The sequence below is a fragment of the Condylostylus longicornis genome, unplaced genomic scaffold (assembly GCF_029603195.1).
Source record: "Condylostylus longicornis isolate FDR11 unplaced genomic scaffold, ASM2960319v2 ptg000081l, whole genome shotgun sequence".
Taxonomy (NCBI): Eukaryota; Metazoa; Arthropoda; class Insecta; order Diptera; family Dolichopodidae; genus Condylostylus; species Condylostylus longicornis.
The window spans coordinates 2,436,988-2,463,440 of record NW_026578049.1 but is presented as its reverse complement, the minus strand read 5'-3'; the positions used below and the strand labels follow the sequence as shown (position 1 = coordinate 2,463,440).

Here is a 26,453-nt window from a genome sequence, read left to right as displayed (position 1 = left end):
TTTTTGATATGCAGGTATGGATGGATACATTAATATGTACATATGTATATGTATGTAAGAATAAAATAAATTCATTTATAAATTTATAAATTTTGTTAATGGATATGAAACCTGGGCCTGAATCTGAATATGAGAAATGATTTGATAACTGACCCAATTTTTAATATTATGCTAAGGCTTAGAAAAAGACGTGTAATCATTTAAAAAAGTAAGGTCGGACATGTGATAGTGCTCTCCAGATCTTGTTGGAAACTTCAGCTTTGTTTAAAATTGAAATTTAAAGTTTTTTTTTTACAATTTAAAACCATTTTTTTTGCAAGATGAAAATTTTTGATATTTTGAATATTGTATCCTTTGACATACGAGTACTTATATGTATATAACATAATTTTTTAGTACTGTGATTTTTTAAAACTATAGTATGATTTTAAGAGAGTATTAATTTTTTATTAAACATCGTCTCTCCTCCTCACATTATTATTTATTTATTATACCATCATCAAGAAAAAAATTAAAGAATCGAAAGAGTAGAGAAATGCAATTATTTGAAATTTATGATACGCGTACGCGTATCGTATTTTATTTTTACAACTTTGTTTCTCTTTAAATACAACCTTAATTTCTCTTTTTATTTCATTAAATACTAAATGAACCAGTATACTCGAGTCTCGAACTTGATTAATAGCACGTCAACATGCACTTGCATTTACAATACGATTTATGCTGTAAAAGTCGAGAAAAGTACATTACAAATTAATTACGGTAAAAGATTTTCAATATAATATGCTGCCTTTCAAAAAAATATATTTTTGAGTTCTCTTTTTATATTTTAGAATCGACACCATTGTGGTAAGGAAGTTCTATTTTCTCTCTTTTCCTTCAAAATCATTTTGTAATGTTGAAATTTTCAATGTGCACATACATATTCTTGCTTATATTTATATAATGTATAATAAGGTCCATTTTACAACTTCGATTAGACCACAACTATACACGAAAGTGTATAGATATTACGTATGTGGTACAAATACTATATATATGTACATATGTATGAACCATTTATGTTTGCTTACACATACAAAATGTTTGTTTGGCTAGACACTAGGTCATTGACACTAATATCGTTTCTCTTTTCTTTCATTTCTATAGATTTTTTTCTCAAAAAACCAGTGTTAATTTAAATATCGTAATACGTATTAGTTTCGTTATACTTAATTAAAAATAATTTTTTATTATTTTTATATACATACATATATTTAATATGTTTGTATACGCAAAAAAATTTACAAAATATGTACATATATATTTACGTAAATATATTTGCTATATCCCATTGCAAATGAGAAAATTTTATTTTTAATCTCTCATATCATATTAGAAAATTCAAATTTCAATTTTAATTTCTATGTCAATATACAGTTATGACGTCACTATCACTGTATACTGTTGTCTGTTGTTTATACTAACACTAGAGCAGTGCATTTATTTATATAGTATGTATAATTCGTATAGTATGTATAATTATGTATATTATATGTATGTATATAATTATACATAGTATACTATATAACATACATACATATAATGAAAATACTTAAGATTTTTTGAACATGAGCTTAAATTCGTTTAAGTGGAAATTAAATCACCAAAAAATTAAATGATTTAAAGAAATATTATTATACCAAATACTACAATACAGTTATACAGAGTACAGAAGAACCTATACATATTTACATAATATACATACATTTATTTATATATATGTACTTACATACTGCACATAAACATACATAATATGTATATACTTATGTTTATATGGACATACTTATACTGTGATTGTGTAGTACATTTTTATGCAACATTTCTAGCTCCTACTCATTTCGAATTTTTATTTTAAAATTTTAATCTTGTTTTCTCTCTTTTATATTAAAATATGTTAATAACTATGGACTATCGTTATACTTGTTTTTTTATTAATTTTATATATACACAAATATGTACATACATATACATATAATATAAGTATATCTTTATGTATACATGATTTAAATAAATAAAATATTACTTATACTTTATTTTCTATAAATTTTTGCTCTTTTGTATACTCAATGTTTTCTATTTTATTTTAGTCTCTCTAAAACCGGCGACTTACACACATTATTCAGCATAGACGGCAAACTAAATTATAATTAAATTTTGTTTTTTTTTTTACAATATTATTTGAATTAAAATACTAAAAAAATCAATTATAAAAATGGATGTAGATTTACTATCATTTGAGAATCCAATTTTTAAATCTTATGTTTTTTGGTCAGCAGTTTTAATTATCAAAATGTTATTGATGGCACCTTTAACGGGTTTCCATCGTTTTAGAACACAAGTAAGTTATAAAGAGTGAAAAAATAAAAAAAAAACAGTAAATTAATTATTAAAAAGTAAAATGGTGGGAGATTTTTTTTTTTAAATACTAAAATAATAGGATAACATGCATACGTACCATAAATACTTATTATGTTTATTAATAATAGTAAAAAAATTTTTGTGAATTTTAATTTTTAAAGTAATTATGTAGTTAAAAGTATGTATTTGTGTTTCTTAATTATTTTATAATGATGATCAAATCTAAGAAATTTTCTAGAACTTCAAACAAATGTACATTACAAAATTAACATAACTTTAGACATGAAATATGTATATTGAATTATAATTATTAATATATTCAAAAAAGTGTAAATACAATTAAAAATTAAAAAATATTTGGGTGGACCATTTTATTTTTTATTACGAATAATTAATAAACACAAATACACAAACAAAAAAATTTTAGACAAGCATTTTTTTACGATTCCGATTGGTTTTGATTTCACCAGCTATTTTATTGTTTCGCAAAAAAAAAACTTAACTTTCTATGACATAAACATACATACACACATAATGACATCATATGATTTCCATTTTATATTTCAAATTAACGGAATAAATTAAAATTTTACTAATTAATTACAATTTTTGGTTGTAGATGTTAGAATAATTTTAAAGCGGATATTTAACCTAAATAGCATTATTTTTAACCTGGGTGAAACTTATTAATTTAAAAATATTCTAATATAAAAAAAAATATTGTATAACTAGATCCTTCCATGTGTTGTGCATATTGAATATTGCAATTAATAATCAATATTGAGTAGGTCAATACTGGGATACTTTAATTGTTGCGAAAAGTAAATTGCAAATTGGTTTACATTTAGAATGAATCTCATAATAGTTTTTGCTATTTAAATTATTCTTTTTGTAATATTGTATGCAGTAGTAAAGTAAACTACGGACTTTGACATTCATGAACAAAGTTTGCGACTTTCTCTATTCCGCTGCCCAAAATTCTTGTGTAAGGCAAGTTGTTATGTCCTAAATATTAAAAGGCATCCCACATATCATAAAAATCAATTTTATCTACAGCCAAAACATAAATTTATATATGTACATATTATATGTACATATAATATGTACATATATAAATTTAAACTCGCTGTATCTTAACTTGTTTACGTTACTATACTGAAAAAAATAAAAAACTATTTCATCAAAAATAATGCAATATCATTAAAAAAATTGAATGTTGTCAAAAAAATTAAAATAAATTTTGTATGTAGTCAAAAATATTATATAATATTATTTATAGAAGAATCATAATCTATATAATAAGATTATTGTTCTTATCAGTCTACTATATAAATGCCTAGCTTTAATATTCGAATCCAAATTATATATATATATATGTAGGTACATAAGACTACTTACATTTTGTAGATATTTTATACTTATGTATCTTATCATGAATTTCTATAACGCCATATCTATTATGGGTACATGATTTTAAAAAATATGTATATTTTGCTCGTATAATTGGAGATAAAATTCTTTTGATATTAAAATAAACAATTTATTTCTGAAAGTAATTCATAGAAATTAAACTCGTTTATTTTAGTTAAATAATTTAAAAATTAAATTATTTCAATTTATCTGACTATATATTAATTAAAATTCATTTTATATTAACAATTTTTTTTTTTGTAAACTACCGCAAATGTGGAACATAAACCGGTTTTAAGAATAAGTTTTTTTATTTTCATATTTTTTATTAATATTTATTTATTTCTAAAGATTAAATAGAAACTTAATAAAAATGCAAAAATTATTTTTGCATAAATGTACGTACATATATGCATTCGTGCTACATCCTATATATATACTACATATAAAACTATGGCGAAACATAAATATGTTTTTTTCTATATAAAGTATATTAGCGCAATTTTTAAATTAAACTACATATTATTTACAATCCAATTAGATATTATGTACATATGTATATATATATTATAGATATAGGATTAATTATAATTATTTATAGTACTAAACAATTTGATACGGAAACTAAACATTGCTACACAGTAATGCTACACATTCTTTTCAATGTAACTTCCCCAAAGTTCAAAACTTCTGCTTGTTGATTTAGTTTATGGGTGGAACGTTTTTTTGTATGAAAATCTCATTTTATAAAAGTTAAAATTAATTAGGTACATAGGTATAAATTTTGATACTAAAGATTTAACCTATTTATTAAAAATTTAAAATTATTTACTCCTTTGGAATTAAGACTGTTATACGTTCAGAGTTTCATATTTCTTGAAATGGAAGCAAAAAAAAAATTATTTCGTTATTTCTATCGTATTTTAGAATATTTTAGTATCTCTTAATAGTCGGTTAAATGAGTAAAATAAGCATAAATAAAAATATGATCTATTAATTTAAAAAACAAAATTATAATAACTATTATTTATGTTATTACTTATGTATATATGATTTACATATAAATATTTGTATAACTTTAAACAGAAGATTTCCTGAGTATTGAATGTATTTCATACATCTTATATTATTAGTATATGTACATTTATATTATAAGTATATATATATATATATATACTAAAATTTAAAATTATTTTATGATAAGTAAAATAATAAACAACACTTATGTATGTATATATGAATGTGTATATGTATGTGTGTAATTAACAATGTGATTATGATTAGAATACAGTATTTCCAACTCTTTATTGCTCAATTTACCACCTTTAGTTCAAAAATTGCCATTTTTCCCCTTTCCAAACCCTATTTTCCCCATATGATTTCCCTTTAAGAAATTTTTATTTATATCAATACATCTAGCATTGTATTTAAAGGAAATACGTATTTGGTAATTTTTTTTTTAATTGGATAACTTAGTAATAGTGATGACTTTAACAGGTACTTTCAAATTTTAATATTAGTAATATTATATCAGTTTAAGAACTCTAAAATAAATAAAAGGGCTTCTTATTTTCGTACAAGTGTAAATTGCATTTAGTCAAAAATAAAAAAAAATAAAATGTTAATGAAAAGTTTTCAATGAAATTTACGACTATTTTTGGCCTTTTTCCTTCAATTAGGCTTCAAAATTCTCTCAAAATGGGAAATTTCCCATTACTTGGCAACACTGCAGAACAATTATAATGATAGAATAGTACATTTATTTATATGACCAGAATTTATCAAAATAATTTATGCTCATATGTATATAAAATATGTGCATACTTGACGATTATTAAAAACTACACAACTACATTCAAACTACATATGGATATGTAAGCTAAGGTATTATTTTGATGTTTTGCTTAGATTAAAGCCTAGATTAAAAAATAAAATTATAAAATAATTTTTCTCTCAGATTAAAGTTGATTCGAAAGCTGACGACAATAATATCATTCTCGTGTGTAATTATCACTAATTTTTGATATGATTTTTATCAGTATATAAATATACCTATGTATATTAATTGATTAGTTAATTTGTACATATGTATATTATGTTATATATATTATCTTTTCCTTCGTTTTATTTATTTATATAATATTATTTAATGCTTTATGTTTTATACCAAATTTTTCCTAGGAAAAGTTCAATTAACTGACGTAACAATGAATTGCCTCAATTGTAGGTTAATACAAGAAAAAATGCTTTGCCTCATACTCGTATGTGTGTGTTTAAACATGAAGTTTAAGAAAAATAAATGAAATATAAATCTTATACTATCACTTAACTACAAACATATTAAATTTGAAAAAATTTGCAAACTCATCCTGACTATATACATATATATGTGGGTATATTATTTTATTTGTATTGAATTTAAGAAAAAAAATGAGTTTTAAGCTTTAGAATTTAAACACGCAATATCATTAGGTATGAATAGCAAAGAAATAACTTTCAACATACTTATGTATTTATATACATATATATGTACATAATTTTAACTATGTATACACGCCATAAATAAATATATTAAGAATTTAATTTTTAAATTTTTAATGAAATTAAAATTCAAAACTGTTATATAGTGAAACAAAACCAAATTAATTTGCATTCGTATATTGAAATCATATCTGTTCATATACTTTATGTCAATTAAAATCAAAATGCCGGTTTTTTGAAATATTTTTAAAAAAGTTGTATTATAAACACATATGTATGCTTATATACATACCTATACAGAATTAAAATAAGAGAATATATTTGATAGTGCTAAAAATGAAATTATTCTGAAACTGACACAATTATGTACAATAAATGGCTCTCAATTTAATAAATCGCATGAGCAAAAAAAATGAAAATTCTCTTTATAACTAACGAATAATTATTACTATTGTTACTATTAGCTTGGCATTATATTATATTATTATGCACACTGCTCATGTACATGTAAAGAAAGAAAATGTGGATATGCGAAAATGTACATTTGTTCATAAATTACAGATGTTATTCAATAATGTAATAAAGTAAAAGTGATAAAAATAGAATAAAAACAAGTAAAAACGTTTCAGTCGGTATAAACCGATTGAATTATACCCTGCACCTTTCGTTATTGTGTAGCAATTACTCGAACCTGTGAAATCATTCTATAGAAACTTCACGGACATGTCTGACCTATAATTGGACATCCGACTGCCAAGTTTCATCAATCCGACCTTATAATTTTTCAAAATATTTAAAATTAGCTTTTGGAGTTGTATGATAAGTACCTAAACCTGTCAAGCAATTCCATCAAAACTTCACAAATATATCTGATCTATAATCGGACACACAACTGCCAAGTTTCATGAATCTGACTTTATTATTTTTCCAAATATTAAGAATAAGCTTTTGGACTTGTATGGGATCTACTCGAACCTGTTAAGCAATTCCACCACAACTTCAGAAATATGTCTGACTCATAATTGGACACATGACTGCCAAGTTTCATGAATCTGACTTTATTATTTTTCCAAATATTAAGAATAAGCTTTTAGACTTGTATGGGAGCTACTCTAACCTGTCAAGCAATCGCACCAAAACTTTAGAAATATGTCTGACCCATAATTGGACATACGACTGCCAAGTCTCATGAATTTGACTTTATTATTTTTCCAAATATTTAAAATAAGCTTTTGGGGTTGTATGGCAGGTACCCGAACCTGTCAAGCAATTCCTCCAAAACTTCGGAAATATATTTGACCTATAATTGGACACATGACTGCCAAGTTTCATGAATCTGACTTTATTATTTTGCCGAATATAAAAAATTTGCTGTTGGAGTTGTATGGCAGCCACACGAACCGGTGCAGCTATCCCATTATAATTTTTAGAGCATGTGTAGAATATAATTGGACACATGTATACAAAATTTTATATTTATAGCTTTATTAGTTTTTGAAATATTTAAAATAAACTCTTGGAGTTGTATGGCAGCTACCCGAACCCGTTGTCCGACTTAGTCCAATAACAATAGGGTTCGTCCTTGGCACAAAAGAAAAAACTTGTGAAAGTTTGGTGTCGATTGCATTATTCGTTTTTGAGTTATCGTGCGATCGGACGGACGGACGGACGGACGGACGGACGGACGGACATGTCTAAATCAACGCAGAATTTTACGCTGAGCAAGAATATATATATATGTCCATACCGCAGATGACTCCTTCAAGTAGTTACAAACTCCATACCAAAGTTAATATACCCTTCACGAAGTGCAGGGTATAATAATGTATTTGCTTATCACATGGGAAAATATCTTTACATCAATATTTTATGTTGGGATATTTTGGAGTATTTATAATATTTTAATTTTGAATTAAATTGGAACATAATAAGAACACACAGTACTATTAATCCCTCAAAATATTTACATATCTACATTTGCACATATTTGCACATAAAATCATTTGAATATATAGTGATTATATTATAATGGATAATAAATGTAACATATTTTATTATTTTGTTAGCTTTCTTATATAAAAATATAATTGAAAATAAAATGATTTAATTAATCATAAAGTTGTTTAACATTTATTAACATTTTGGAAATTTTTTAGAACTCAATATATACATATAAAGAGTCAATATATACATATATACATAAAAAACCCCAAAAAATCAAATGTGTAAATTTCCTAATTATATTCAAATTTTGCAAATAGTTTGAATTAACCTGAGGTCATATATCATAAAAACATATACTTCTTTCATTTAATTAATTTTAAAATAAAAAAAAATTAATATTGCATATTTTCATATTTTTGTTAGAATTCTAAAACTAATTTGTAATTATAGTATAAAAAGCGAGTTTTCATTTATAATTTCACAGATAGAGGTTTTACTTCCTTATAATACATTACATGTTATAATGTAATTGACAGTATATAAATTATTCTGGGCATCATAAAACAAAAAATTTCAATTCATTAACAAAAAGGATGCGATAATTGCAATTTGTATATAAAAATTTTTATTAAAATACTATTTTTTTTTATTACATATATTTTCAGACCTATATCAATAAGGAAGATCTAATAGTATACGACTGGCTAAAATGTATACCCCTAATTAATGTGCGGTTCAGATCTTTTAATAATTTTTATGCTTAAATATACCCATAAAACAAGTCATTTTTAAATTTATGATTAATTGTTTAAACAAAAATTCATGGTAATCGAAACGCAATGTCATTAAAGGGTCAAGATTAAAAAATTTATTTTAAGAATATTTAGTTTGCTAAAAGAAAATTAATGTCCATATATAAGTGCAATACTTTTTCCTTATTTTTTACAATGTTGCTTTTCTATCTGATTTTTTAGTCGTTTACAATTTTCCGACCGTTTTAATTAATATTTTCCTCTATGATATTTATATGTTATTTTACAAAATTTGAATTTAGTATTGGAATGAAAAAATTTAAATGTATATAATGTATATTTGTGTTGAAAAATTCAATAATATTTAATTGGTGTAATTTTTGAATTGAACACGGTATCTTTATTAACATAAATTTAAATTTTGTTTTTATATAATTGGATCAAAATACCATTTAAACCTTTCAACACTGTATTATTAACATTTTGAAATACAATAACTAAATATTTTATTTTTAATTGTAGTCATTTGCCAATCCAGAAGATTTACCATCAAAGAAACTTAAAGTTAAATTTGATGAACCAAGTGTTGAGCGCGTAAGAAGGTAATTTGAATTTTATATTTGATTTTTTTTTTTTGCAATTATTCATATGAATTAATATTAATTTATACAAATATTTTTAAGGGCACATCGTAATGATTTGGAAAGTATTTTACCATTTTTTGTAGCTGCTTTCTTCTATGTATTAACAGGTCCAAATGAATTTATTGCAATAAATTTATTCCGTGCTGTTGCTGTATCAAGAATTTTACACACTTTTGTATATGCAATTGTACCATTACCACAGCCATCAAGAGCTTTAGCATTCTTTACATGTTTATTAGCTACATTATATATGTCAATAATAGTTATTTTAAAGACATTGTAAAGTGTGAAATAATTTTATGTGGAAATTATAAAAAATAAGTTTTTTATATTATGTTATTTTAATATAAATCTTATATTTTAAAATGTTTTTTTTTCTTTATTATATTGTACACGTGAAATAATTGTAAATTTATATGGGTGCAAATTTTTCGTTAAGCATAGTATAAATCTATGTATTTTGTATAATTTTAAACTTGTTAAAATGTAAATTTAAGAAGGCAAAACAAAATAATGTAAAATTTTTAAAGGTGTAAGAAAAATTCCACTTATTTTTTGAATAAATTAGATAATATTTTTATAAAAAAAAAGAACTATGAGGATATTCTTTTATAATACGAGTATATGCAAAATTGTGTAAAATTAAATAAATATTATCATCCCCATCCTATAAAGAGCTGAACCATTAAAGAGCTTTATCTTCCAGGTAGAGTTTCAATAAAAATTAAATAATTTAGGAAATTATACAACAGTTTTAAATTCGTAAATCTAAAAATTTCTCAGAACACAGAAAAATATAAATATAATAGTATATAATTTGCTTTGTAAAGTTAATCCGTTCCTTTGCTACTTTTTTGCATAATAAATTTAACAATAAAATTTGAAAATCTTATATTTAATAACATCTTTATTAAAAATAGTTTTTATCTTTTTTGTTCACAATATAAAATTAAGAAACAATTTTCATATAAAAATCTTCTTAACTTGATTTCAACGTTTAACTAAATTTTAGTATCTGCTGTTGATTTTAATCCAATTTAAAAATTTTGAAACATTTGTATAAACACCAGGATGAGATGAGTAACCGCATCCATAACCCCAAGATACAATACCAACAATAATTGTTTTATTGTCTCTTTTTGTTACAAGCGGTCCACCAGAATCTCCCTTAAAAAATTTATTATATTAAATAATATTCAATAATAATTTCAATAATATAATATTTATCTGAATTATATTTACACTACAAGAATCCTTCCCACCATTTAAATCACCAGCACATAACATATTATTTTCATTAACTTCATTATAATTCAATTTATTACAAGTTTCTAAATCAATAATTACAATTTCAACTGATTTCAAAACATTTGACAACATATTAAAATATTGATTTGTTGTACCCCATCCAGAAACTTCAACTTTAGTACCAGGACTAAATATATCATTCACATCTGGTAAATTAATTGATCCAATTTTATTTGAATATATTAAATTTGATTTTAATACAATTAAAGCAATATCATTATCATATAAATCTGGTATATTATATTCTGGATGAATAATTATATTTTCGGCATTTATTCTTACATTATTATTATTATTGTTTGAAAAAAAATATCCCCATCCCCAATTTATGTATGTTGATCCTGCTTGAATTTCTATTAAATCAGGATTATTTATCGAATCTGAAAAACAATGTGCCGCAGATAATATAGTTTTTTCATTTATTATTGATCCACCACATATATGTGATCTACGATATTGGATTGAAACTAAATATTTATAATCTTTAATATTTACAGGAGTACCGCCAATTATACGAAGCTTATCTATTTGAATTGAATTTTTACTTAATTCTGTAGGAATTTTAAAACCGTATGAAACCGTTAATAAAATTATTGTTAGTAATATTCGAATGAACGTTATGAATGACATTTTTTCAAGAATACTGAGAATATTACTTGAATTTTCATTTTATTTAAATATTCCAGAAGAAAAAAAAATAATATTTAAATATTTGCAAATGTACGGCGTTATACATATCAGATATACAATTAACAAAATTTATCAAAATATCTTTTTACTAATTTTTATTATTCTAATAAAAAAAAATTAAATGAACCTTTTAATAGCAAAGTGTGTTTACAAAACAACTAAATTATATTAATTCCATAAAACAATAAAGTCATGAATGATTTAAAGTATTATAATGTGTATATATGTATGTGTGGCTTGTGTATTATAAAATTAAAATTTGGGAATAAAATATTTTTGATTCTCATGACAACTAAAATTATCTTCATGACATGACATCTTCAAACGAGAAAAAATTGATCCGAGACCTTAAAAGCGACCATTAATTCATGTAAAATAAAATTTTTGAATTATTGTTATTAAAAATTTAAAAAAATTATATTTATATTTTATTTAATTATTACATATATTATTTTTACCGAAAATTCTAAAAAATTAAAATTATTTTAATAAATTAATTATTAAATTAATTATTATTTAATTTCAAGATTTCCCTGGCTAAATTCATTTAAATGTGACTCAACAATTTCAAAGTTTATTTGCTGAAATTGACATTTCTTTAAGAACATATTGAAATTATAAGAAATTATTACAATAAAAACCGTTATTATACAAACACTCAACCAGTGATATAATGATTTATTGAATTTTATCGAATTTATTTAAAAATTAATATGTGTATACTTATAAATATTATAAAAGCAATAATAAAATAAATAAGGAGAGATTTAGCGAAATTTTAAAATTTAATTTTAATTGAAAAAATTAAATGGTCTTATATATAATACATAATATATATTTATGTGCATATATATCTATGTACATACATAAATAGAATAGTACCTCCAAAGGCCGTTCAAAAATATGTACAGTAGATACTCGTTTATAAGTACCTAAAACGTTGATGTTCTTCTTTAGGTTTCTATTTCAAATACAAATTTTTCTTCTAAATTTAAGTAAAGAATATATGACAACTTTAAATAACAATGCTAAGTTAAATAAGGCAGCAACTTCAATTTTAACAAACATACAAAATGTCCGAGACTTAACAGTACTTCCGCAGTAACATAATAGAATGACTCCATACAAAGAAGAAACACCTAGGGCTCAAAAAAGTAAATGTAGGTATATCTTTTTCGTCTAGAGTTATTCTATCACGTTACTACGGGGGTACGGTTGAGCCTCGGAAACCTTGTATATACTTAAACAATATTTAAATGATTTGCTTAAAGCAAAATATGTATCAATGTACAAATATTATTTAATGTCAAAATTAAATGTTAAATTAAAAAGTTTGTTATTAAGTTGAAAACTTTAATTTCAAAATAACTCTTATATAACTGTCTTTTCTTTTATCTGAATTCCTTATATAAAGGTTCGACTGTATATATGTATACAAAAATAAATAAGCAAATAGCTTTAAAATGTTTTGATAACAATAATTTCAAAGAGATATAAAGATACCATAAAAGTTGAAGTTAGTCAGGCAAACTAACAGTTTATATTAACATATTATATTTTAAAAAAATCTTCTAAATTCAAATAAATTTAACTACTTACATAACAAATTTGGCTCCTATATATAAAATGAGTATTTTCTCATGAAATTTATGAATTTTGATTGACAAGAAAAGTAAAATAATTAATTATTCAATTTTATGACATGAATTTTAGTGCAATTTTCACCACATATTTCAACATTTAAGTATAATAATGTGTATCGAATGTCTATTATTCAAATTTTACACCTACCTTTGTGAAAAAGAGACATACATTTTATTTCAAACGAATAAGAAATATTTTTTATAATATATGGGAACTAAGTTTTACAAATCTTATTCAATATAATATATTTGAATTCTATTTCTAAATTTCGTATTAATTTATAAGTAAGGTGGCTATTAATTAACTCTCCATTAAATTGTATTGATTTTCATAATACCTTTTGTTTATCATAAAAATTTTGTATAGTATTTTTTATTGAACAAAAAAAACTCAATATTCATTTATAAATTTTGTACTTATTTGCTTCTTCTCTTTAATTAAAGAGAATGTTAAACAAGGTCTGGTTATTATTAAGTATTTTAATATTCTTACACTAAAATAAAAGCATAAAATTAAATTATGAACAAAAGCAAATCCGTCTCACATCGGTTCAATTTGAATGAAAAGGTATAATCGAAAATGTAAAATGCTAGTTAAATTCTTTTGCATCTTAATATAAATTGCATTTAGCAAAAGCAAAAAATGTTGTCAAAAAATGTCTACATTTGTAATGTAAACGATAATGCAAAAACCAAATGTGACGTAATTAAAAATGTCAATGGCCAGTCATATTGTTAAAATTTTTTGGAAATTTTGTATCTAATTTTATTTTTCGTGCAAAATGGAAAATTTTAACGAGGATAAGTAATTTTATTTTTTGCTAAAGCAGTTGTCAACCGGTTATAAGCAAAAGTTGTAGATGAAAGTTAATATGCAAAAGTTTTTTAGCTCAAAATTATCGACTGGTATTTGACATTATTGATTACACCTAAATTTATCACACATTGTAACAGCGTGTAATATAATTCCAAAAATTAAGTGCCATCTCTTTTTAAACGTAATTTTTTATTATCATTAAATTGTAATGTAACATACTACAAGTACGTTCTTACAAAAATAAAAAAAAAATGATTTTCATTGAGAAACTGTTTCGCAAAATCTTTTAATTAGAAACTTGAACGCACATCCACACACACTATATGCTTTAAAATTTACTATATATTATTCATTAATATCCAATTTGGATTATGAATTTTAAATAAACATTTTAGGCAATTTAGACTAACGTTATAATTTTTATTTCATATACATATAATTAAAAATAATCTTATTCTCGCTATCGAATTTCAGATTCACTTGTAAAAAAAAATTTATTGCAGTCATTTTTTATTTTATTGAATTCAGTTTAAATGTGCATTCGAAAGAAAATTTAGTGCATCATATGCAGAAATAAAATGCTTTTTATATTAGTTTTAATATTATTTTCATTAATAATATTTAATTTTCAAAAATATTGGATACGTTTCAAGTTAGCATTTAAAATTCCTGGGCCATGGTTTATACCGTTTATTGGTTGTGTTCAAATTGCAGCAAAATTGAAACCTGAAGGTATAAAATTTTTAAAAATTTATTGTTCAAATTATATATACATACTAACATATGTATATATATATATATATATATATTTTATAAATAGAAATTACTGGTGTCGTACAAAATCTTCGTGAAAAATACAAGAGAACATTTAGACTATTTTTAGGACCTAATTTATGGGTATTTTTACATACACCACAAGAAATAAAAGAGGCTTTAAACAATTTAACATTAAGAAGAGCAGCAGATTTTCAACAATTAAAACCAATTCTCGGCGAAGGTTTATTATTAAGTGAAGAAAAAAAATGGATTACTAGAAGAAGAGCTTTAACACCTGCATTTCATGCAAAACTTTTACAAGATTTTACAGGAAGAATAATATTTCATGCCGATGTTTTAATTAAAAATCTTGAAAGAACTTGTGGAAAACCTATAGAGATTTCTGATATGATTTTTCATTGCATATTAGACACAATTTGTGGTAAAATCCCTTTAAACATTATAAAATTTTTTTACTAATTTGGGGAATGTCTTAATAATTTTCATCAATAAAACGATTTTAAGATAATTTGATCAAATTTTAAAGTACATCTATAGTATCCTAATTAGGTTTATAACTTAAATGTTACAGAAGTTTAAAATTAATATTTAGTTATATTTCCTTGGCCTTAAAAAATATTTTAGTTCACATGCCCTTAATAACGTAAACAAACTAATAACAATTTTTAGGTTTCGCTTTGACCTGCTTAAAAACAAATGCAATTAAAATTATGAACCTAAAATTCCTAAAATTAAATTTGTTTTCAAGGTACTATGCATTATTCATACAATCTAGACAACAATTAAGAATGCAACAAGAAAATTTATTATAAATTTTAATTAGCACACTTTTATCAATTAAATGATCAATTGTAGTCATTTAATTAAACTTTTTTTTATTTGTATATTATATTTGGGATATACACACATTTATATAAAATACGACAATAATATGTACATAATATATAGAAACTTCAATGGGAGCTGAAATAAATTCGCAAAGTGATTCTAATTGTCCATATGCGAAAGCTTATCATCAGTAAGTTATAAATTGTCTAAAATTTTATCAATAAATTTTATCAATTTAATCAATAATTATCAATATTATTTCAGAGCATTCCATATATTATTTCAAAGGATGGTTAATCCATTATTAGGGTTTGATTTTATTTTTAATCGATTAGAAGCTTCGAAACAATTATCGAATTCAATTAAAATAATTCATGATATGACTGGAAAGTTAATAAAGGAGAGACGTGAGCTTATTACACAACAGTATAACGCCAATAATGAAAATGAATTAAATGAAATTTTAAAAGATGAAATCGGAAAACAAAAGAAAATGGCAATGTTAGATATTTTATTAAATATTAATATTGATGGAAAATATTTATCTGATCAAGATATAAAAGATGAAGTTAATACATTTTTATTTGCGGTTAGTACATATATAATTAAAATTTTGAATACTGCATTAAATATATAGGGTTTTTCTTCAAAACTTTATTTATAGGGAGTTGATACAACAAAGGCTGCAATGTGTTTTGCTCTATATAATTTAGCAAAATATCCAATAATACAAAAAAAAATTTATAATGAAATTTCATTAATTAAATCAACATTAAATGAATCTACAATAACTATGGAACAAATAAAATCATTAAATATTTTAGATCAATTTTTAAAAGAATCTTTGAGACTTCATACAATAGTACCTATGACAGGCAGGAAAACAACTTGTGAAATAAAAATTGGTGATATAATTTATCCAAAAAATATATCAATTTGGATTAATATGTATGGATTAGCACATGATGAAAATTTTTTTTCAAATCCATATGAATTTGATTTGGAACGTTTTTCAAAAGATAGTGAAATTATAAATCAATATACATATTTACCATTTTCAGCTGGACCACACAATTGTATTGGTAAACGTTATTCTGAACTAATAATGAAAATTATATTAATACAAATTATAGAAAATTTTAAACTTTCATTAAGAAATCCAAATGAAAAATTAGAATTAATTTCAGAAATGGTGTTATCAGCAAGACAAGGATTTAATTTAGTATTTAAGAAAAGAAAGTGAATATGAAATTGAAAATTACTCTACTATAACAAAAACAATGCACTTTATTTTTTTATTATATAATACAAATTATTTGTAAAAAACAAAACCCAATCCTATGTAAGACTGCACTTTTTAACTATAATGAAAATATTATTTAGCACGAGTATTATATTTACATACATATATACATGATTAATGATTATAAAATAAAGTTTATATAAAAAATTTAACAAACGTACATACACAATATTTTTGGGGTTCACAATCCTATTTTCATCAGCTAACTTACATAAATTCTGTTAATGCAGGAAGGTCAGAAATAACTTCTTCTATCATGAAAAATTATTAGAAAAAATTCAGGCTATGTCAAATAAAAAAGTTTTTGAGGCGATTTTTCTCCCACATAGATTTCTGTTTTCTCCGAAATTTATGCAAAATTATTTGGTTTTTAAAAGAATTATTTCAGTACATAGATCGTTTCCATTACTTAGGCCACAAAATGTATATCTTTTATTATATGTATCATCATATGAATTAAACTCCGGTCTAAAATATGCTGTTTTGGAAACCATAGATTTAATCAACTATATTTTCTTTAACATTATATTATATAAAATTTCAATAAACCAAACTTGTTGAATAGTATTGAAAAAGAATATTGTCAAAAAAAAATAATTTTTCAAAAAACTAAAAACAAATTTAATAATTTTAATTGGAGAAAATGATAAAAAATTAATGAAAATAAAAAGAGCGTGTTGTATGGTTTTACATACATCAGGTTGATAAGATTTTCAAAAGAGACTATTTTTTAGTAATACAAAAATTAGAAACGTGATTAAATTTTTCTATAGAATATCGCGTTTGTATGTATGTATGTATTTCTATTTATGACGTATACAATAAAACCACATTCTTTTTTTGGTTATTTTTATAATAGTTTAATAAACACTGATAAATTATTTTTTTAATTTATGTACGAAAATAATCGACCCTCTATAAAATTATTTTTTACGCGTGAAATGTTAATATTAAAAAAATTACCAATTTCAAATTAAAAGTTTATTTTTCAATTTCAAAATTTAATGCATGATTTCAACACTCTACAAACAAATTATACTACTCTCTTTTTATAATATTGCTACTGAAAATGTTAATAAATTTTAACATAATTTTTAACATGTTAAAAAAATTTTTTTATTAGTATCTTATAGCTGTCAGTAATACATCATCATAGTTATATAGTTAGGATATGAGAACATTTTCTCCCAAAATATTCCTCAAATCTAAATTTTTTATTTACAACAATACAATTTTCGAACAGAAAAAAAGATTCTGTCTGTATTTCGAATTTCTCTAAATTTTGAAGAAAAGAGAATTGATAAAAAAAGGAGAAAATTTTGAAAAGAATAAATTAAAAATTAAAGAAAATAAAATGAAAAACCTAGAACAAAAATAATAACGTAAAAATGCTTCGCAAAATTGAAAACAAAAATGTCCTTCTTTTTGGAGAAATTTCATTTAATTGAGAAACAAAATCATTATCAATATCCGCCTATAATATTATTGATTGTAATTTTGTAAATGTAGTGAGTGCTGAGCAGCATTATATGGCTACAGAAAAATATCGTAAATTTTTGATCGTAAAAAAAAATTGATAACACTCAATTTTATAACTAAATCGAATTAATAAAATGAGGGAAGCAAAAGCAAATACAAATAAGTATAATATGTAAACAAATATAGAAAATTTTCTCAATTTATTTTGTAAAATTATTATATTCTGATATACATAGTGTATTCATGTACATATTATGTATGTTGAAAGGAAAAATAAGTATAAAGATATATACATATTTTGTTTTATGTTTGTATTTCCAGATGATGATCCATAACATAATATCGTATAATGTACCTAAGTAATAATAAGTAGGTAGGTATAGTAAGATTTTTTTATTAAAAAATATAAAAGAAACATTAAAGAGTTCAAACAATTCAGTATAAAAAAGTCTTTCGTATCGTAAATAACTAAATAAAAATTTCAGTGAACGTTGAAAAGAAATATTCAAAAAAAAGAAAAAAAAAATATTCTAATTAAATTTAAATTTCAAATTTTACTTATACTAAATACCAACATACATACATACATACATATAGGATTGATAAAATAAATATATTAATTCTTTTATATAAAATTGTAAGTGATAATTGGGTAATTGAATATTAAATTAAATGTTGCACATTTAAATAATTTTATAAAATTTTTACCAAACAGGTATTTTAAAAATTATATGTATACCATGATATATAATTATATACATATTTTACATTTACACGTACATTAAAATTAATTGTGAAAAAAAATTCTTACATATACCGGTTTTGTTTCAATGCAATTAAAGTGTAATTTTTAATATACGAGGAAAAAGAAGTAGCAATTTATCAACGAACTACTTCATTGAAAGTATACATATTATAGGTACACGTACAAATTTTAACCATATAAGGATTATATTCGTATATACATATGTATATGATTAAATTTTAAGAATAATGTCATAAGTTGTTAACTTAAAGATGCTAAAGATTAATATGAAATTTTCATTTAAAATTTAAAAAATTACCATAGATTAAAATAAATATTTATCAAAATTTCATTAATAATAATAAGAATAAATACAAATCTTATAAAATATGTTTTAATTAATAATTTATAATCTGGGTATCTATCATTATTTCTACTTTATGAATGAACTTTTATTATTTTTTTTTTTAATTTTTTATATAAAAATAATTTGTTTTTATTATATAGCCATTCATATACTTATAATTTATATTTTTTTTAAATATTTGTATTTCATTTCAAATTCATACATAAAACATTAGTATATTATAAATTTACATATGTAGGTATGTATAATATTAAACGTAGAATATAAATCGAACTATAAAAACATTGTGTTCAATATATGTCAGTATATATACATATGCATATACAAATATAATTCTCCATGTATGTTTTTTTATTTAATAGCACTCGTGGTAAGAATTTTCTTTTGAATTAGTTTACCTACTCATACGTATATAGATAACCACGTGTCATCTTTTTTGTTTTTTCAATTGAACTCTATATAAATGTAGAACGGTTTTTTTACGACTTTAATGTTTTTCTTTTTTAATCATATTAATATATAGCATTTTAATTTATAATGTCAAGCACTAAAGTTCTATAACCATCTGAAAATTTCGACAAAATAATTTTGAAAATCATCAACTTCCGCTCATCTGAAACTATGATTTTTTTTTCATAATTTTATCAATGATTTAATGCGTCTGCAAAATTTTTTGTAATGTATACGAGTATTACATATATTATATGTATATGTATATATATATAATTATATATGCATTTTAAAACTAACGTCATATTTTGAATTTTGAAAATTTTTAATATAAGTTATATAAGGATTATTTCTTATACTTCCGGTAAGATGTTGTAAACTTTCGTATATAAGGTGATTCAGCAAAAAGAGTACAATATCATACATATAATAATATCATCGTTTATCGGCATCAAAAATGGGTAAAATTATTACTTGGAACTAAATTACTTTACTTGCACCCTAATCTTTTTTGCTTATCAACTTCCATTTCGAAAAAGACAGAAGATTCACACTAACAAGTTGAGGACTAGTAATTAAAGTATTTTCAAAATTTGCGATTATAAATATTTAGCTCTTAAATTAAGTATATTAGATAATTTAAATAAATAAAGGGTATTTAAATAGTATATCAATAACAAATACAAGTATTGAAATTATAACTTGAATTTAATATTCTGTGTTAATTAAGATTGTAAATATATACGTACATATATATGTAAAAATTTAAATTTATTTTAAATATATCATATTATGGTTATTAATTATTATTAAAAGCAAGATCTTTATACATTAAAATGAAAAATTAACAAAAATTTTTTATATGATAATTACAATAAAATCCATTATTTATTTGTTAAGTATATCCCTAAGTATATTTTCGAATATCCAAAATTTAATTTTTTATCTTAAAATTACAGATTGCTGTTTTAGATGAAAGCAAAATTAAGATTATTTTGCTGTATTGCATTTATGAAAATCTCTTACATTTTTATAAAACATACGCACAAATATTAAAATGTTGAAAATTAATATAACAAAATGTTAATAATATATATGTACATACATATAGCTATATGTATATATCTATGTGGGTGCATCTTTTGAAAACAATACTTATATCATAATTAATAAATCATTTTTTACAATCATTTATGTATGCATAAATGTTGTGTACATGCCAAAATTGCGAATAAAATAACAAAAAATTTCTTTTACATTTACATTTTTTCTTTATAATTCGATTGATTAAAAGAAAATTCTTTTATTATAAATTTATTATTTTTCTATAAATAATTTTTATTATTGAATGACACAAAATTTCCTCGGTTAGAAACACACAAATATTTTCAAATTTATAAAAAAAAACTGTACCTAAACGAAAGTGAAACAAGTGACTTCAATATTGTACAAATTATTTATATATATACATATATATATCACTATATTATATGATGTAGATGCCTTTATCAAATAAATTATGTTTTCATTTTTTTTTCTCTGATTATAATAAAAACTATACTAGTATGTATGTGTATATTTACGAATAACAAACAAATAGCTATTTTATAATATTGCACACGAAAACATTAAATTATTTACTCGATTTATTTTTTTATTCATTTAAATCAATATTGATTAAAAATAAAAGTAAGAAATTTGTTTAAATTAAAAATTAGAATATTTGCATATACTGATTTAGTACATACATATGTATATATGGAAAAATAATAATTTCAAATTGCAAAAAATATTTCATAATAATAGTGATAATTTTTCTAAGTAAATTATATTATACACTTACTTGTATACTTACTTATTTATTTATTAAAATTAATATTTTTTTTATATGTAATACAAATGAAAATTTAATATCGAATGAAATAATCTGTGCATATTAAGGCAAACCATATTGAAAGTACACACATATTCAACCTTTAAACATCAAACTTTTTTTGTTTACATACCTGCAACTACTATATTACTTGTGCTCATCTCAACGATTTTTTACAGATTCTGTAGTACATACTGGTATTAACTCATACCAATAAATCCATTTTTATGTTTCTAGAATTAATGATATAGAATTTTCTATTCAAAAATTTCAATGAATCAATTTAAAAACATAATAAAAACAAAATTTTGATTACATCAATTATTCTTCTTTAATTAATTGTTCCTCTTATAATTTTTCGAACTTTTACCAAAATTTCGAAGCTCAAAAACATATTGCTTAAAAAATATACAAATTATGAAAATAAACTATAGGTTGTTTTTGTACGTTTCTTAAGGTATCCTACTGGTGACAAATCTAATTATAAATATTTTTTTTTCTGAAAAAAAAAAACATAAAATAATATAAAATTTTCTCCAAAATGAAACAAAATAAAAAAAAAGAAATTACGAGAAGAATAGATTTAGAAAATCTGAATCGTTTCTAAAATCTAAAATAGAAAAGGGACTCTTAAATAGGTCAAATTCTAAAATAGAAATAATATGAATGTGCGCGAGTATATAGTAGATTATTCCATATATGGTATCTGGGATATTTCGATATCATATGATATTACACTATAATAATCTACATAATTGTATGTACATATATAATACATTTAAGATTTAATAATAATAAAAGTTTAAGCATCAAAAATAATTATAAAGGCAAATGTTTGTAAAGACAAGACTGCATAATATGCAGTTAAGCTAAGTATTATTGGAACATAATTATGTACAAACAAATGTATTAATTAAAGTAATTAAAGTAAAACTTAAAGTACCAAACTTTTTGCATTTATACAAGAATTTCAAAAAATTTTGATTTTTTAAAATATGATTATGGAAATTTTAAAATAACTATTTTTATTAGAGGCAAAATCATATGCTATTTAACTGTTATAATGTATTTTTACTTAAATTTAAACACTTAAACATAAGTACATATGTACATACTCATGTAAATATTTAAAATTTAATTTTTAGATATCTCTATACCTAAATTAAATATGCCAGAAGGAGAAAAAATTAAAAAGGAACTTCCAGCAAATTATGTATGGCCAAATAAACCATCACCTTGCACATGGAAAGCAAGTGGAAATAGTGAACCAAATCCACATACAAAGCGTACATTGTAAGTTGGTATTTTTAAAAAATACATAGTAAAACACTTAGTAAAACTAGTTGTTATGTAGTTAAAAAAAACATTTTACATGTCCTATATATAAAAATTTCTCAAAAAACATACGAGTACAATAAATTACTTCCTTTTACTTTAACTATTCAAAAATAACAGGTCGCATTAAATTTGAATGAAAAATATACATAAATTAAAATGGTTTTTGATTAAAAGGTTAAGAGTTAAAATAATTTTTGTGGCATCATAAATAAATTAGAATAAATCTGATAAGAATAAATTAATAATTTTTGGCTAACGTAAATGCCTTTAATATGATATATTGTTTTTATACACAATATACATATGTATATACATATATACATGTAATATGTTATGTTTTTTTATTTTATTATACTTAAAATGTTTTTCCATTTTGTTAGCTTAACTTTAAGTAATGCGCGTTTGTTTTAATTGGCAATGTACGCAAATAAATTACAAAAAGAAAATGTAATTGAGAATTTTAAAATCTAAGTATATGTAACAGTAAATTATTTAACTAACTATATGTAAATGTGTATGTATGTATGAAGTACGTAAAATTCTTTTTAGATTTATTAAAGTTTATTCGATTTTTCCATGTTTATTTATTTTTACATCTAAACTTCTTTATTTTAGTAAACCAGAATTACATAAAACATATCCTGATATTCTTCATGTAATAGGAAATACACATTTGGTGAAATTGAATAAGATTCCACAATCTGAGGGAATAAAATGCGATATGTGTAATTTATATTAATTAACTTTAAAATTTTTCTTATAACTATTTTTAACCTAAAAATTGATATTTTAGACGCAAAATGTGAGTTTCTGAATCCAGGTGGTTCCGTGAAAGATAGAATTGGTTTTAGAATGGTTTTGGATGCCGAGGAAAAAGGAATTTTAAAACCTGGTTGTACTATTATCGAACCAACGTCGGGAAACACAGGAGTAGGATTAGCAATGGCATGTGCTGTTAAAGGCTATAAATGTCTTATTGTTATGCCAGACAAAATGTCAAATGAAAAGGTAGCAACACTAAAAGCACTTGGTGCAACAATTATTCGAACTCCAACAGAAGCTGGTTTTGATGATCCAAGTGGATTGATTGCTGAGGCTTACCGTTTGCAGGCTCAAATTAAAGATTCTATAATTCTTAATCAATATATTAACCCTGGAAATCCATTAGCTCATTATGACGGCACTGCTACTGAAGTATTATGGCAATTAGATAATGATATTGATTTATTTGTTATGGGCGCTGGAACAGGAGGAACTATTTCTGGCGTAGGTAGAAAAATAAAAGAAGCCTGTCCAAAATGTAAAATCGTTGGTGCCGATCCATATTCATCAATACTAGCCCAACCACCTGAATTAAATATCACTGATGTTGTGAAATATGAAGTTGAAGGCATCGGTTATGATTTCATACCATCTGTATTGGATTTAAATGTAGTAGATGTTTGGGAAAAAACATCAGATAAAGAAAGTTTTTTAATGGCTAGAAGGTTACAAAAAGAGGAAGGATTTTTATGTGGAGGAAGTAGTGGTGCGGCTATGGTTGTTGCTTTGAAATATGCAAAACATTTAAAAGAAGGACAAAAGTGTGTTGTTTTATTACCCGACAACATACGAAACTATATGACTAAGTTTGTGTCAGATAATTGGATGGAAGCAAGAGATTTTAAGGAAGTTCCACTAGATGAAAACAATCATTGGTGGTGGAATCAAAAGGTTGAAAAATTAAATTCTCCAAAACCTGTAATTATTTCACCAGAAACAAAAACTAATGAGGCCATAAAATTATTAAAAGAAAACAATTTGGAGATATTGATGGTTGTCGATGATAACGGGTAAATATTTTTTAACTCTAACATAATAGATACATATATTAAAATAAACTTGAATTAAATTTTGTGTTCAGAAATATTATCGGCGCTGTTACATTGGAAAATTTGATGCCGAAACTTGTGAGTTCAAATTTAAAATACAGTGATGAAATTCGATCTTCTGTTTATAAGAAGTACATAAAAGTAACTCCAGATGACATTCTTGGAAAAGTTGGACGAATTTTAGAAGTGGAAACATTTGTCGTTTTAGTTGATGATGGTATAAATTTAGTTGTTTTGTTAAATTACGATTTTAATTTTGAATTTTTAAGGTCAAATACAAACACCCAAATTAACTGGTGTTGTAACAAGAATGGATTTCCTAAAATACATTACCTCTAAAGAAAGTCAAACAAATGGTGCTTAAATAAAAACATTTCAGTACATGAATTAACTTTATATGTACATTCATTTTAACTCTAAATATTTAAATATACATAATTTTTTTCAAGAACAAATGTTTTAACTATTTTTTATTTTTAAAATAATGACTTTTAAACTCAGCGTATTATAATATGTTTGTTTGTTTAGGGAAATTTATTAAACTTTTCGCAAAAAAAATCGCATATGTACGTACATATGTACATAGTGATTAAAAAAAGTAAAAATCAAACATAAGTGTTTGAATTTCTATTGTTATTGTTTGGTAACTGAACATAAAAATTATATGTAGCAACATCAAGTGCAGACTTCTGTACAGTCTTTGTGCAAAGATACGAAAAGAAAATAGAAATCAAGCTGGAAAGGATACTCCAAGTGACCAAATCCAATTTCTTCTGCTTATTTTAATTTAAATTCTTTGAACTAATACTGAACAAGAGAGTTTATTATTCTGCAATTGCTCTGTGCTAACAACGAAAATTGTTCACGGATTTCGTTCATCTTACTTTTTATTCACTTTCAAATCGGAATGGATATTTGAATTTTCCAATGAAATTATTCATATTTTCATTTGAATTTCTGCATTTTTTGTAATTGTTAACTGAACCTCTAAAAACAAATTGAATTAAGTTTTAAATACATTTTAGAAAAAACGAAATAGAAATTATTGTGAATTCTTAAAATTTTGAAATTTATGAATACTTGAATTTAAGTCCGAGATTCTGAACTGTCACTAAATGAATTATTTTTAAATTTTACGTTAAAGTAAGAAAATTTTTTGACAAGCTAATAAACTTTGAGACAAAATTTTTATGAAAATTTAAAATTTTAAATAAAATGTGAATTTTATCGAAATGTAATCGAATTTTAAGGGCAACAATGATAACAACGACAATATTTACTAACACGATTTGTCAAAAGCAATATTTTTTTTTGAAATTTGGTGACTAATTTC

General features: G+C 23.0%; 4 protein-coding genes across 6 annotated transcripts; 3 read left to right on the top strand and 1 right to left on the bottom strand.

Annotated features, from left to right (window-relative positions):
* The first annotated feature begins 2,146 nt into the window (after nucleotides 1-2,146).
* Nucleotides 2,147-10,177, top strand: LOC129613157 (microsomal glutathione S-transferase 1). Of its 2 annotated transcripts, XM_055527112.1 has the most exons (4): nucleotides 2,147-2,380; nucleotides 8,901-8,963; nucleotides 9,510-9,589; nucleotides 9,671-10,177. In XM_055527112.1, exons 1-4 carry the CDS (start codon nucleotides 2,255-2,257, stop codon nucleotides 9,912-9,914), a joined length of 513 nt encoding a protein of 170 aa, XP_055383087.1. In that variant the 5' UTR covers nucleotides 2,147-2,254; the 3' UTR covers nucleotides 9,915-10,177. The 2 variants fall into 2 exon arrangements, with proteins under 2 accessions (XP_055383087.1, XP_055383089.1); XM_055527114.1 differs by lacking the exon at nucleotides 8,901-8,963 and having other exon boundaries at nucleotides 2,222-2,380; nucleotides 9,671-10,172.
* A 462-nt stretch (nucleotides 10,178-10,639) lies between these two features.
* LOC129613304 (trypsin-1-like) lies at nucleotides 10,640-11,569 on the bottom strand. Its single transcript, XM_055527305.1, has 2 exons — nucleotides 10,874-11,569; nucleotides 10,640-10,798 (listed from the first exon to the last, which is right to left on the bottom strand). The coding sequence occupies exons 1-2, from the start codon at nucleotides 11,567-11,569 to the stop codon at nucleotides 10,640-10,642; spliced, it is 855 nt and encodes a 284-aa protein (XP_055383280.1).
* A 3,062-nt stretch (nucleotides 11,570-14,631) lies between these two features.
* On the top strand, nucleotides 14,632-17,669 carry LOC129613150 (probable cytochrome P450 311a1). 2 transcript variants are annotated; one of them, XM_055527105.1, is made up of 6 exons: nucleotides 14,632-14,821; nucleotides 14,910-15,287; nucleotides 15,815-15,884; nucleotides 15,959-16,283; nucleotides 16,359-16,776; nucleotides 16,882-17,669. In XM_055527105.1, the coding sequence occupies exons 1-6, from the start codon at nucleotides 14,668-14,670 to the stop codon at nucleotides 16,935-16,937; spliced, it is 1,401 nt and encodes a 466-aa protein (XP_055383080.1). In that variant the 5' UTR covers nucleotides 14,632-14,667; the 3' UTR covers nucleotides 16,938-17,669. The 2 variants fall into 2 exon arrangements, with proteins under 2 accessions (XP_055383080.1, XP_055383079.1); XM_055527104.1 differs by having other exon boundaries at nucleotides 16,359-17,665.
* Nucleotides 17,670-18,934: 1,265 nt separating this feature from the next.
* Nucleotides 18,935-25,575, top strand: LOC129613165 (cystathionine beta-synthase). The gene is made up of 6 exons (XM_055527124.1): nucleotides 18,935-19,113; nucleotides 23,057-23,204; nucleotides 23,865-23,974; nucleotides 24,043-25,081; nucleotides 25,153-25,337; nucleotides 25,390-25,575. The coding sequence occupies exons 2-6, from the start codon at nucleotides 23,080-23,082 to the stop codon at nucleotides 25,482-25,484; spliced, it is 1,554 nt and encodes a 517-aa protein (XP_055383099.1). The 5' UTR covers nucleotides 18,935-19,113; nucleotides 23,057-23,079; the 3' UTR covers nucleotides 25,485-25,575.
* The last annotated feature ends 878 nt before the right edge of the window (nucleotides 25,576-26,453 follow it).